Genomic DNA, 12,088 nt, shown 5'->3' with positions numbered 1-12,088 from the left:
TAACTATTACCACACATAGTTACACTATTTTGTGTGTGATGAGAACTTTTAAGATTTACTCTTAGCAACTTGTATATATTTAATACAGGATTATTAACTATAGTCACCATGATTTATATTACATTCCCAGGGCTTCTTTATAACTAGAAGTTTGTACGTTTTGACCGCCTTCACCCATTTTGTCCACTCCTCACCCCCAGCCTCTGGAGGCTACTAATCTGTTCTTGGTATCTATGAGCACTCTCTCTCTCTCTTTTTTAAAGATTCTACATACAAGTGAGGTTATATGGTATTCATCTTTCTGTCAGACTTATTTCACTCAGCACGATGCCCTCAAGGCCCATCTGTGTTGTCACAAATAGCAGGATATCCTGCTGTTTAAAGCTGAACAATATCCCATTGTGTACATATATCACATTTTTTTTTTATCCATTCATCTATCAACGAACACTTAGGTTGCTTCCATGTCTTGCCCATCACAAATAATGCTAATCTCCAGCTCAGTTGGTAAAGAATCTGCCTGCAATGCAGGAGACCTGGGTTCGATTCCTGGGTCAGGAAGATCCCCTGGAGAAGGAAATGGCAACCCACTCCAGTATTCTTGCCTGGAGAATCCCATGGACAGAGGAGTCTGGCAGGGTACAGTCTGGCAGGGTTATAAGAGTCAGACATGACTTCACAACTAAGCCACCTCACTTTTAAAAGAGGCCAGTGAGGAAAGATGCTTCCTTGGCAAATGAGCTGTATGGAGACTCAATTTTATACTACAATTTAATTCCATAAAATGCCTTTAAATAACTGACAGTTCATAGAACTCTACAGACAAAGGGATGCAGAGGCATTTTGGAAGTTGACATTTTCCCACCAAACCACAAATGTGGAAGATGTATGTTTCCCAGTGCCTGTGTGTATGTTATTGACAGTTTTCTTTGCTCTGCTTCACCCCTTCAGTTCCCATGGAGTTCATAATTTTGGTCTGTTGTTTCAGGTTATCTCGGGCTTCCCTGGTGGCTCAGATGGTAAAGAACCTCCCAGTAATGAAGGAGACCTGGGTTCAATCCCTGGATGGGGAAGATCCCCCGGAGGAGGGCATGGCAACTCACTCTAGTCTTCTTGCCTAGAAAATTCCATGAACAGCGGAGCCTGGTGGGCGTCACACAGGGTTGGCCATGACTAAAGTGACTTAGCAGATGCACATCAGGTCCTCTCAGCTTGTTCCATCTTCTGGCATCTGTACACTCTGATTCTGCTGAACTGGCTTCAGAATCATTATGACTGTCCTGACCTTTAATGGTGAGTATCCTCTCAAAATCCACATGTTGAAGTCCTAACTTCCAGTACTCCAGAATGTGATTTTACGTGGAGACAGGGTCTTCACCAGGGGAACGACGTTAAAGTGAAAACATTATGGTGGGCCCAAAGCCAACATAACTAGTGTTTTTATGAAAAGGGAAGTATGGAGGTGTGGGCACAGAGTCATGCACAGGAGGAAGGTGGTGTGAAGAAACACAGGGGACATTCGTCTGCAGTGAACAAGACCGAGAAAAAGGTCCTTCAGAGGAGAAACAAACCCTAATGGCGATGTGGGGTTTCTAGCCTCCAGAACTCAGATAATAAATTTCTCTTGTTTATGGGACCCAGTCTGCGCTATATTGTTACAGAAGCCCTAGCAAACTAATATGCTTACCATTTAACAAATAAATAGATCCCCATTTTTCTGCTTGGTGTGACTTACGACTCTCTTTTGTCTCCTAAGATCCACTCACCCCCTCATCATGGTAAGTGGCCAACAAAGCAAAATATCCTAAGATTTGTGTCCTAGTTTTATCACTTAAATTGAATGACTTTTCTGATCCTTAGATTCCTTATATGAAAAATAAGGATACTATCCCTGCCCTACTTACCTGTCTACATAGATAAAGCTCAGATAGGGTATCACACAGAGACTGTAAATCTCTACCCGAGTCTAAGGCAGCCTGAGTTCCTGCTCTTTATTCATAATAAGCTATTCCTCTTGCCTAATCATAACAGAACCACTGGTAGAGGGCTCTTTGAGAGGATCAAGCTCAGAAGTCTCCACTTCTAATACAGGTCCAACCTCAGACTTTATTTCTGCTATTTCTAGTTCAAGAGGCAGGATGTGAGCAGATGAATAAGGAACTGCTTTGTTCAGGAGTGTGGGGTGATGCTTCAAGCTTTCACTATTCACAAATCTCTGGAGGGTTTAAAAGTAATTTCTAAGACAACACTTTGATTTTGTTAAGGTAATGAGTTATAGAAACTAAGACTTTTCAGAAATGTATAAGGGAAGGAGAACTTCAGTGGCACATCAAACTGTATTAACACAATTTGAGTCTATTGAATGTGATTTTTCTTTTTCAGTTGTTCTGTGAGGTTTGTGGGATCTTAGTTGCCCAACCAGGAGCTGAACCTGAGCTCTGGGCAGTGAAAGTATGGAGTTTTAACCACTGGACAGCCAGCGAATTCCCACTGTATGTGATTTTAAATTTGAAAAAAATAAATGTAGGATGCTAGCTGCTTTTCAACATATTTTTGAATGTATCTTTGTCTGTTTTTAAAATGATTTTGTTGAAAAATGGTTGCTTCTATAATAATTAACACTTTTATAAAATTAATTATAAAAATAAAACTTACTCTCAAATAGTTTACATTTTAGTTGCATGAATTCTTATCTAGTCTCAAATACTGCTCAAAAGAACTAAATTTTTAAAAATGACTCTACCCTTTTCAGTTCTCTAGAATGCCTCCAGATGGCATTAAAACCCTTTTCCTATTTTATATAGTAAAAAATTTAAATACTAGTAATATTTTAACAATTTTAAACCAGTCACATTCATTATATCATTAGAAATCATGATAATAGAACCACTTATAACTTTTAGGATAATATATTAAGATAGAATAGCAAATAATCACAATCTTTATGAAATAAAGTCATCCTATGCAAGCCAAAGACTCTTCCTAGACTGAGAAACACATCTTGGACAAATACACTCAATAATGTTATTTCACAAGCTGTCATTTCTAATGGTAGAAAGCACTTTAAATGCTTAGTAACAAGAGCACTGGTCCAAATATAGATATATTCACAAAAACTGTCTTAAAATAAATAACATTTAACTCCTCAGAAATGATAAAAATAATGATTTTAAAGAAAAAAACCTGTTACTAATTCCTATTCAGCTAAAATAATTTGTTAGCTCATGAGTTATGTAAACTTTGGCACATAAATTTGGCGTCAAATTAATCATCAAAACATTTTTTCGATTGCTTGAGTATTGTAGAGGAGAAAGACGAAATGTGGAACGAAGAATGTGTTTAAAAAGAGCCCTTTCTTATCTCTTTACAACTGCGTTTGTTAACTCAAAAACATGAATAAACTCTTCATGGCCCAGAGATGTCTATAATTGTATATTTCACATAATTCAGAGGTGAGGTTGCAAAGGGCAGGCTTTAAAATGACACTGGTACTTCCCAGGTGTGTAGGACAGACGATCTCCCAGTATGTAAGAAACATTTTCCAATTATTTATGACAGTGATAGACGTTGCTGAGCAAGTTCCAAAAGCTCTGCTCCCTTCCTCTGCCCCATAATACCATCAAATCCCATTACATCTATCTGTACATTATAAAGAGGAGCCTTGTGTTTTCAAGATTACTCTTACTGGGCTAAAGCATTAGAAAGACCTCAAAATGCAACTGCATCCAAAAGCATTTAAGCAGGCATTATCATGAGAAAGAGAACCACAGACTTCCTTCCATTAACTATTATTACTATAACAAGATATTTGTGCTATTTTGTATTATAAGCATATTAAAGAACTCGGGATAGAAACAGGAAAGAGACTTACGATGTATTCGATGTGCCATTGTCTGGACTCTCTGGCTCGGCATCACCTTTCTCTTAAAAAAGGAAGCAGAAAAAAAATACCAACATATGAGTATTACAGCCTTTAAGATTTAAGAGAGATTCAATATTAACAATCATTCAAAATGTGCAGCAGGAGGCTTTTAAAACATCTTTTTATTGTCCAAGAACTGGATTTGCAAAATAGTTTCTTCTCAGTAATACAATTGCCCGGGCACGGATCTATGAATAGGTACGAAGGAGCTGCTTGCAAACAACCAGAGGCTCAGAGTGGAGACCCTGTTAAAAGATGAATATCTTACAGATGGAACCTGTTTCCTTCCCCTTCATTTTACAGAAAATTTAAGGAAATAAACCCCATTAGCATTCTAGATGCAAGGCGCTTTGATACTTTCTGCCATGTGTATGCTCAGTCACTTCAGTTGTGTTCAACTCTTCGTGACCCTATGGCTCCTCTGTCCATGGGATTCTCCAGGCAAGAATACTGGAGTGGGTTGCCATGCCCTCCTCTGGGGGATCTTCCTAAACCAGGGATTAAACCTCAGTCTCTTATGTCTCCTGCATAGGCAGGTGGGTTCCTTACCACCAGTGCCACGTGGGATGGTGGTGTTGAGCTTGTGTTTAGCCCTAACACAAGCTAAACCAGGTGGGCAGCATCAGAGCTTGGACAAGAGGATTGTACACAACACTGAGGCTGCACCCCAGCTTACAAGATCCCCAAGAATGACACTCCACAGAGAGCCCTGGTGGCAGATTCTGGGGTCACCCTGTTAACGCAGAATAAGATGCAAATCAGAACTCCTTCCTGACCATGTGAGAGGCTAGTTAAGCAATGTTTCTGCCGTAATGGACAAGGATTGAATGGGTCCAGTTTTTGGAGTTTTAAAGGGCAAATTCCTCTCACAGTAGCTATGGTTCTTAGATCCTCAACCACTGATGGTTTGAAACTATACATCCTCATATTACAAGGTGCGTCTTTTTATTTCCTTGAAGCTAGGAGATAGAAGAAGGGCTTCCTAGGTGGCTCAGTGGTAAAGAATCCACCTGCTAAGCAGGAGACATGGATTCGATACCAGGGTTAAGAAGATCCCCTGGAGCAGAAAATGGCAACCCACTCTAGTATTCTTGCCTGGTAAATTTCACAGACAGAGGAACCTGGTGGGCTACAGTCCTTGGGGTCACAGAGTTGGACACAACTGAGCAACTAAAGCACAAGAGCAGAGGAGACAGAAGGGTCACGACTGCCACTGTGAGTTAGCTCTGGTGATGCTGGCTATGCACTGCTAACAGTTTAACAAACCCCAGAGAAGACTATGAGTTGCAAGAGATGGGACTGAAGGTGGCAACTTGCTTTATTTTGCTCTTTCAAGTCAGGCCTGGAGACCTCGTAGAATTCCTCAGTCTATCATTAAGGGCCTCAGGTTTACCTGTACCAAGCCCCTTTTTGACACCTAGGCTAAGGAATGACCTCCTAAATCACATGATGAACACATTGCAAAGATGCTGTCCAAGCTGAACTCAAAAGGAAGCTTCTTTTTTCCTTATAGGAAATGAATCAGTTGTGAGAGAAAGAAAACTATTCTATATGGCCCACACATCTCTCTCAGATGTGACTCCGCGTTAATGAGTGCCCACACAGGGCTTGCAGCGTCCATGAAGGGCAGCCACCTTGTAAAAAAGTCACAACACCTGTTTTAACTGCCTCAGCAGCAAACACTGATCAGACAGAGCCCCACAACATAGGAAATCATGGTGAAGTAAAAGTAGAGACAGCAAATTAATAAACTTTGAAGCTCATATTTCCATATCATATTTTGTGTTCCAGGCCAGACCTGTTGTGAACTCATTGAGAGATAGGCAAGACCTTGTCAAGTACTTTCATGCTAGAAAATAACCCAAATTTAGTAGTTTCCAGAATTACTTTCCAATAAGTAACCACAATTCCTGCCAGAATCCCCAAATACAGAGTTACAATAGCTGCATTACCTAAGACAGCTAAAGACAACTAACTGTTGTTGTTCAGTTGTGTCTGATTCTTTGCGACCCCCACAGACCGTAGCCCGCCAGACTCTTCTGTCCTTATCAAGATTGCTGGGTGAAACATCAACAATCTCATTTATGCAGATGATACCAGTTTAATGACAGAAAATGAAGAGGAACTAAAGAGCCTCTGGATGAGGATAAAAGAGGAGAGTGAAAAAGCTGGCTTAAAACTCAACGTGAAAATGACAACTAGACAGAGGTTTAATTTTTTTTAAACACAGTGACTTTTCCCCCTTTCATTTGGAGAAGCCGGTTATGTTTCCTGGTCTGCAGCCACCAGAAGTCACCCCACGTCTCATCATGATCAGGAACGTAAACAGCCGGCAACGGTAAACATTTCTGAACAACTTAAGTAAAAAAAAAAAATCAATATGCTATATGAAGACATTATTTGGATGCTTGAATAAATATGTTTTACCTTGATCAACAATGCTGCCAGATAACCCACGGGCTGGGGGACAGAGGCCTTACTGCACCTGGGGTCTGGGGGCTGCGGGGATCAGGGGCCAGATCAGCACAGGCGCGAAGCTGCAGCTGATTACCTCTGCTCTTAGCAGCACTTATGTTGTGGCAACGGGGGAAACACAACAGTTTCTGGCAAACAGGAAGGATGCAACAGGGCCAAATGAGGCATTTGTGAACAGTCTGGGAGTGAATGCTCTCAGCTGATCATGAATTAACCTTTCTGGGGGAAAAGTAAGCTCAGGATAGGGTCAGGAATTAAAACTATGTCTGTTCATCAGAAAGGATGAAACACAAAATTCTCCCCCAATATCTGGAAATTTTAGGTGATGCAATTTCTGAGGTTAACTTGAAATGTCTAAGTGTACAAGCCAGGAAGAATCACAGGCTCTTTATCAGGACCCAAGGGAAAAAATGATGAATGTAAGCCAGAAAAAATGCTCAGGAAGAGACTTTTCAGTTGGGTGCTCAGGAGATGTTTCCTTGCCACCACCAAACAGGACTATGGAGGGTCGTTCAGACTATTTCAGCTGATTTCACAATAGATTCCACATTGCTGTCCTTTGGAAGGGACCTGAATTGATCTTTTGAAGACTCTGGGCATAAGAGACAGACTTGGGTGCACCATGGTCATCTTGATGAGGAAATATAATTACAGATAGGAAGAGAGAAAACATGAGCCATAGAAAGAAAAATTATATATATACACACACACTATGTATATATATATTTATACTCACACATGTAAATAGATATGTACATGTATATCTATATTACTTGTGTTTTTTATTTTTAAATTTCTTTTTAACTTTTTATTTTATGTTGGAGTATAGTTGGTTAACAACGTTGTGTTAGTTTCAGGTGTATAGCAAAGTGATTCAATTATACAGATACGTGTATCTGAAGCTGAAACTCTGGCCATCTGATGCAAAGAGCTGACTCATTGGAAAAGACCCGGATGCTGGGAAAGATTGAGGGCAGGAAGAGAAGTGAGTGACAGAGGATGAGATGGTTGGATGGCTTCACCAACTCAAAAGACGTGAGTTTGAGCAAACTCTGGGAGACAGTAAAGGACAGGGAAGCCTGGCTTGCTGCAGTGCATGGCATGGCAAAGAGTCAAACACAACTTAGCGAGTGAACAACAGCGTTCTTTTTCAGATTCTTCTCCGGTTTAGGTTGTTACATCCTGTTGAGTATAGGGTTCCCTGTGCTATACAGCAGGCTCTCGCTGGTTATCCGTTTTAAATATAGCAATGTGTCCATGTTAATCTCACTTGTGTTCTTTTGGCTTGACGCTCTGGATCTGTATCTGTCTCCCTGAGCCTTCCACAGGACCAAGCACATATTACACACTCAGTATATGTCTGTGTCTGATGACCTTTCATTACCGCAGAATCCCACGCTACAGTGGGAAAGAGGAGAATGGCGTATGTGCTCGTTCCACTGAGAGGGATACAGAATTCGACGCATGAAAGTTTCGAGGCTCCAGCAGGCCACTTGAAAAGTTACAGTAGCTACATGTTTAATCCAGTAAATGTACCAAGGGCTTATATGGTGTGTACTCCATCTGGAAAGGTAGATAATGTCTAATTTACCTGAAAATGACTGCACTACTGGAGTACTGCACCCTACATAAGTTGTACTATGACAAGGAAATCGAGATGGACCTGGGCTGCATTCTGCTTGGACAGAAACTTAAGCTATACTATGACATTTCTTTACAGTAAAAGTAATCTGTGCTCATGGCAACAACCATTATGCTAAATGATACACTTATTTTTAGATAAATCAACTTCAGAGACTACATAATAATTTCTAATATGAAAAATGAGAGAAGATACTTAATATACTTATACGACCACCTCCCCTCTGACAACTGTTGCCAGTTCTTTAACTATTTTTACTGTCTGTGCTGTGCTTAGTCACTCAGTCGCGTCCGACTCTTTGTGACCCCATGAACTGTAGCTTGACAGGCTCCTCTGTCCATGGGGATTCTCCAGGCAAGAATACTGGAGTGGATTGCCATGACCTCCTCCAGGGGATCTTCCCAACTCAGGGATCAAACCCAGGTCTCCTGTATTGCTTTACCATCTGAGCCACCAGGGAAGCCCTTTTAATGTCTAGTGAGTATTTTAAGTTTAAATAAATTTAATCCTCTATTTTTTGATTAATCAACTTCTGACAGTACCTTTTCTTTTATACTAAGTGAAATGAAGAAGCCCCCCCATTTATTCTTCCCTCCTGCTCTCCCCTCCTTCCATCACATCCTACTCCTCAAGCTATACCTTTCTTCCTGCATAGCCAAGATTTAAAATATTTATGCTCTGTTCAGTAATTATTGAGTCATCTCATTAATATTAATTTAATTAATAATTTAATTTTGGGAAGTGTCTATAGGACAATGAGAAAAATTATGTATAAATAATGGAATTTATAATATTGTAACAATATAAATATTAATCTCTAAGAAACAGGAGAAAGACTGGACCTGTGCAGAGGGACTGCCACTAAACTTGAATGAAGACAAGGGTTCCAAGCATTTATGTCAAATGGATTCTCATTCTTATATCTCACTGTGGCATAGGTTAATCTGTCTCAAACAAAGGCTATGCTTTTCCTAAAAAGAAGTTCAATAGAGCATGCATGTAATGTGTGTAAAAATGTGTGTGTGTGTATACATATAGGCTTCCCAGGTGGTGCTAGTGGTAAAGAACAAACCTGCCAATGCAGGAGACACAAGAGATGGATCCCTGGGTCGGGAAGATCCCCTGGAGGAGGGCATGCAGCCCACTCCAGTATTCTTGCCTGGGAAATCCCATGGACAGAGGAGCCTGGTGGGCTACAGTCCAGAGAGTTGCAAAGAGTCAGACACAACTGAGGCGACTGAACACACACACACACATACACACACACACATATACACACACAGTTTTTAAAAAGCGAATTGAGTTAATTGTGAAAACACCTTGCAAGCCCAGAAATGGGACATTGATAAGAAATAACCCAGAATCCTCCTAGGCCTGCATCCTATTGAGTTCTAGTTAGCAAGTAATGGATTAATGCGTTAATGAGTTAATCTTCCAACTTTTCTTGATAGTTTTGACTGTCCTGTATTTATTTGTAAACAAAATAGTCTTCAGTTTTTCCTGATTTTAAATTTCACATGAATGGAATTGTACTGCATGCATTCTTCTGGAATTTACTTCTGTCATTCAATAGTATGATTTTTAGATTCAGCCAACATGATGCACCTAGCTTTGGTTCATTCATCCTCACTGCTGTGCAGCATCCCCTTATTCAGTTCAGTTCAGTTCCTCAGTCGTGTTCGACTCTTTGCGACCCCATGGACTGCAGCACACCAGGCTTCCCTGTCCATCACCAACTCCTGGAGCTTACTCAAACTCATGTCCATCGAGTTGGTGATGCCATTCAACCATCTCATCCCCTGTCATCCCCTTCTCCTCCTGCCTTCAATCTTTCCTAGCATCAGGGTCTTTTCCAGTGAGTCAGTTCTTCGCATCAGGTGGCCAAAGTATTGGAGTTTCAGCTTCAGCACCAGTCCTTCCAATGAATATTTGGGACATCCTTTAGGATGTACTGGTTGAATCTCCTTGCAATCCAAGGGACTCTCAAGAGTCTTCTCCAACACCACAGTTCAAAAGCATCAATAAAAACCTGTTATTTTCCTTTACTTGACACTTTCTTTTGGTGTTTTACTTAAGAAATACATCAGAAAGAGGTTCTCTACACCCTTTTGAAAGTGTATAATTTTACTTGACACATTTAGGTCTTTTACAAATATCTGGAATAGTTTCTGTATGTGATGTGAGGTAGGAGTTAACTTCCTTTTTCTCCCTGTAGATTACCAGTTATTTTGGGACTATCTATTAAGAAGCCCATTCTTTCTCCACTGATCTACATGGTTAGCTCTGACATGAATCTAGTTTTCATATACCTGTGGGTCTGTTTCCTCTATACTGTTTCACTGCTCAATTTGCCTATTATTATCTTCATTACTTAGTTTTGTTGTTGTTCAATCGCCAAGTCATGTCCTAGTCTTTGCAACCCCATGGACTGCAGCATGCCAGGCCTCCCTGTCCCTTACCATCTATTACTTAGCTAAAATAGTCATTCATTCATAATATTGGTAACATAAGCCTTCAGCCTCGCTCTTCTTCAAAAGAGTATGAGCTATATGTTTTTGGCCCTTTGTAATATCAAATAAAGGTGAGAATCAACCTTGTCAGTTTCCACATACAGAAAAATGAAGTTATAATTTCATTGTCTCCTGGTTCCCACAGCTGCTGTCAAAAGTCAACTGGATGTTTAACTGTTGCTTCCTTATTAAATGGTATTTTAAGAATTTTTCTTTATTTATGTGGTTTGCAGTTCAACTCTTATGTGTCTCAGTTCAGTTCAGTTCAGTCGCTCAGTCGTGTCTGACTCTTTGCGACCCCATGAATCACAGCACGCCAGGCCTCCCTGTCCATCACCAACTCCCCGAGTTCACTCAAACTCATGTCCATCGAGTTGGTGATGCCATCCAGCCATCTCATTCTCTGCTGTCCCCTTCTTCTCCTGCCCCCAATCCTTCCCAGCATCAGAGTCTTTTCCAGTGAGTCAACTCGTCGCATGAGGTGGCCAAAGTATTGGAGTTTCAGCTTATGTGTCTACTGTGGACTTATTTTTCTTTATCCTGCATAATATTCATTGGATTTCTTGAATCTGCAAGGTAGAGTATTTCAATTGTGGAAAAATTTCAACCATCATCTCTAACATTCCCTCTTTTTCCTTATCTTTTTCTGGAATTCTAGTTAAATATATGTTAGACCTTCTTGCTTTATATCCCAGGTTTTTAAACTTCCTTTCTCGACTGCATTCTAGGTAATTTCTTAAGTTCAATTTCCTGATTCATTACTTTTTCTTCACCTATATATAAACTACAGTTTAACCTAACCAAAGAAATTTTAATTTCTGTAGAGGTTCTGATTAGTATACTTTCAAATACTTTTGCTACCATATTTTCAATTTTCTCATTTTTGAAAATTAACGTAAACATTCTTATTTTACGTTCTGGGCTTGGTAATTCTAATATCTGAAGTCCTTGGAGGTCTCTTTAATTCTTGGCTGTCTGTTGTTTTTCTTTGCTTTTGTTCAAGGTCTCTTGTTTTTTTGTACGTAAATATTTTTGATAATAAGTGCTCATTTCCCTAGGGATTCTCATTCTATTATTATTTGTTCTTCTCTATTTTCTTTGTTTTCTTTTTGTGATATATTCTAAATAGCCAGATTTGATCTTTCCATAATGACTAATCTTTATGTGCCTTAATTTCCTTTCATATTTTTCATCTCCTTTGCTTTATATTCAGAAAAAAGTGTTTCTAAACTTCAGCTATTATCCATCATTTCTATTAAATTTAAAAATTTTGTCAACTTTATCTTTGATTCTCAAGTACTCATTTGTTCTATAACTGCTTCTTTTTCATACCAATCTGTTCTTTTTATTTGATGCAAATAATTTCAATTGCTTCTAAAGACTGCAGTCACATTTGAAATTTTTTTCTTCTGTTTCTTGAATTAAGTAGATTTCCTCTGGGTCAGTGTTTTTCTTTGTTGCTCATGGTTATGTATTCACCTCTTTGAATGTGAATTCAAACTGGTTAAAAAGGTACTGGTGTGGATTTTCTGTATTAGT

The 12,088-nt window shown here is 39.6% G+C and overlaps 1 protein-coding gene across 8 annotated transcripts in view; it reads right to left on the bottom strand.

Moving 5' to 3' along the window:
• AFF3 (ALF transcription elongation factor 3) overlaps positions 1-12,088 on the bottom strand; it is a 643,034-nt gene that overhangs the window by 189,110 nt on the left and 441,836 nt on the right. For all 8 annotated transcript variants that reach the window (XM_088841644.1, XM_088841640.1, XM_088841642.1 and 5 more), the window contains one exon: positions 3,872-3,923. In XM_088841644.1, the coding sequence (XP_088697770.1) occupies positions 3,872-3,923 (52 nt within the window). The remainder of the gene's footprint in view (positions 1-3,871; positions 3,924-12,088) is intronic.

This window comes from Moschus berezovskii, chromosome 11 (assembly GCF_049115385.1).
Source record: "Moschus berezovskii isolate FMDL1 chromosome 11, NW_MosBer_1.0, whole genome shotgun sequence".
In the NCBI taxonomy this organism is placed as follows: domain Eukaryota; kingdom Metazoa; phylum Chordata; class Mammalia; order Artiodactyla; family Moschidae; genus Moschus; species Moschus berezovskii.
This window is presented reverse-complemented; position numbering and strand designations above follow the sequence as displayed.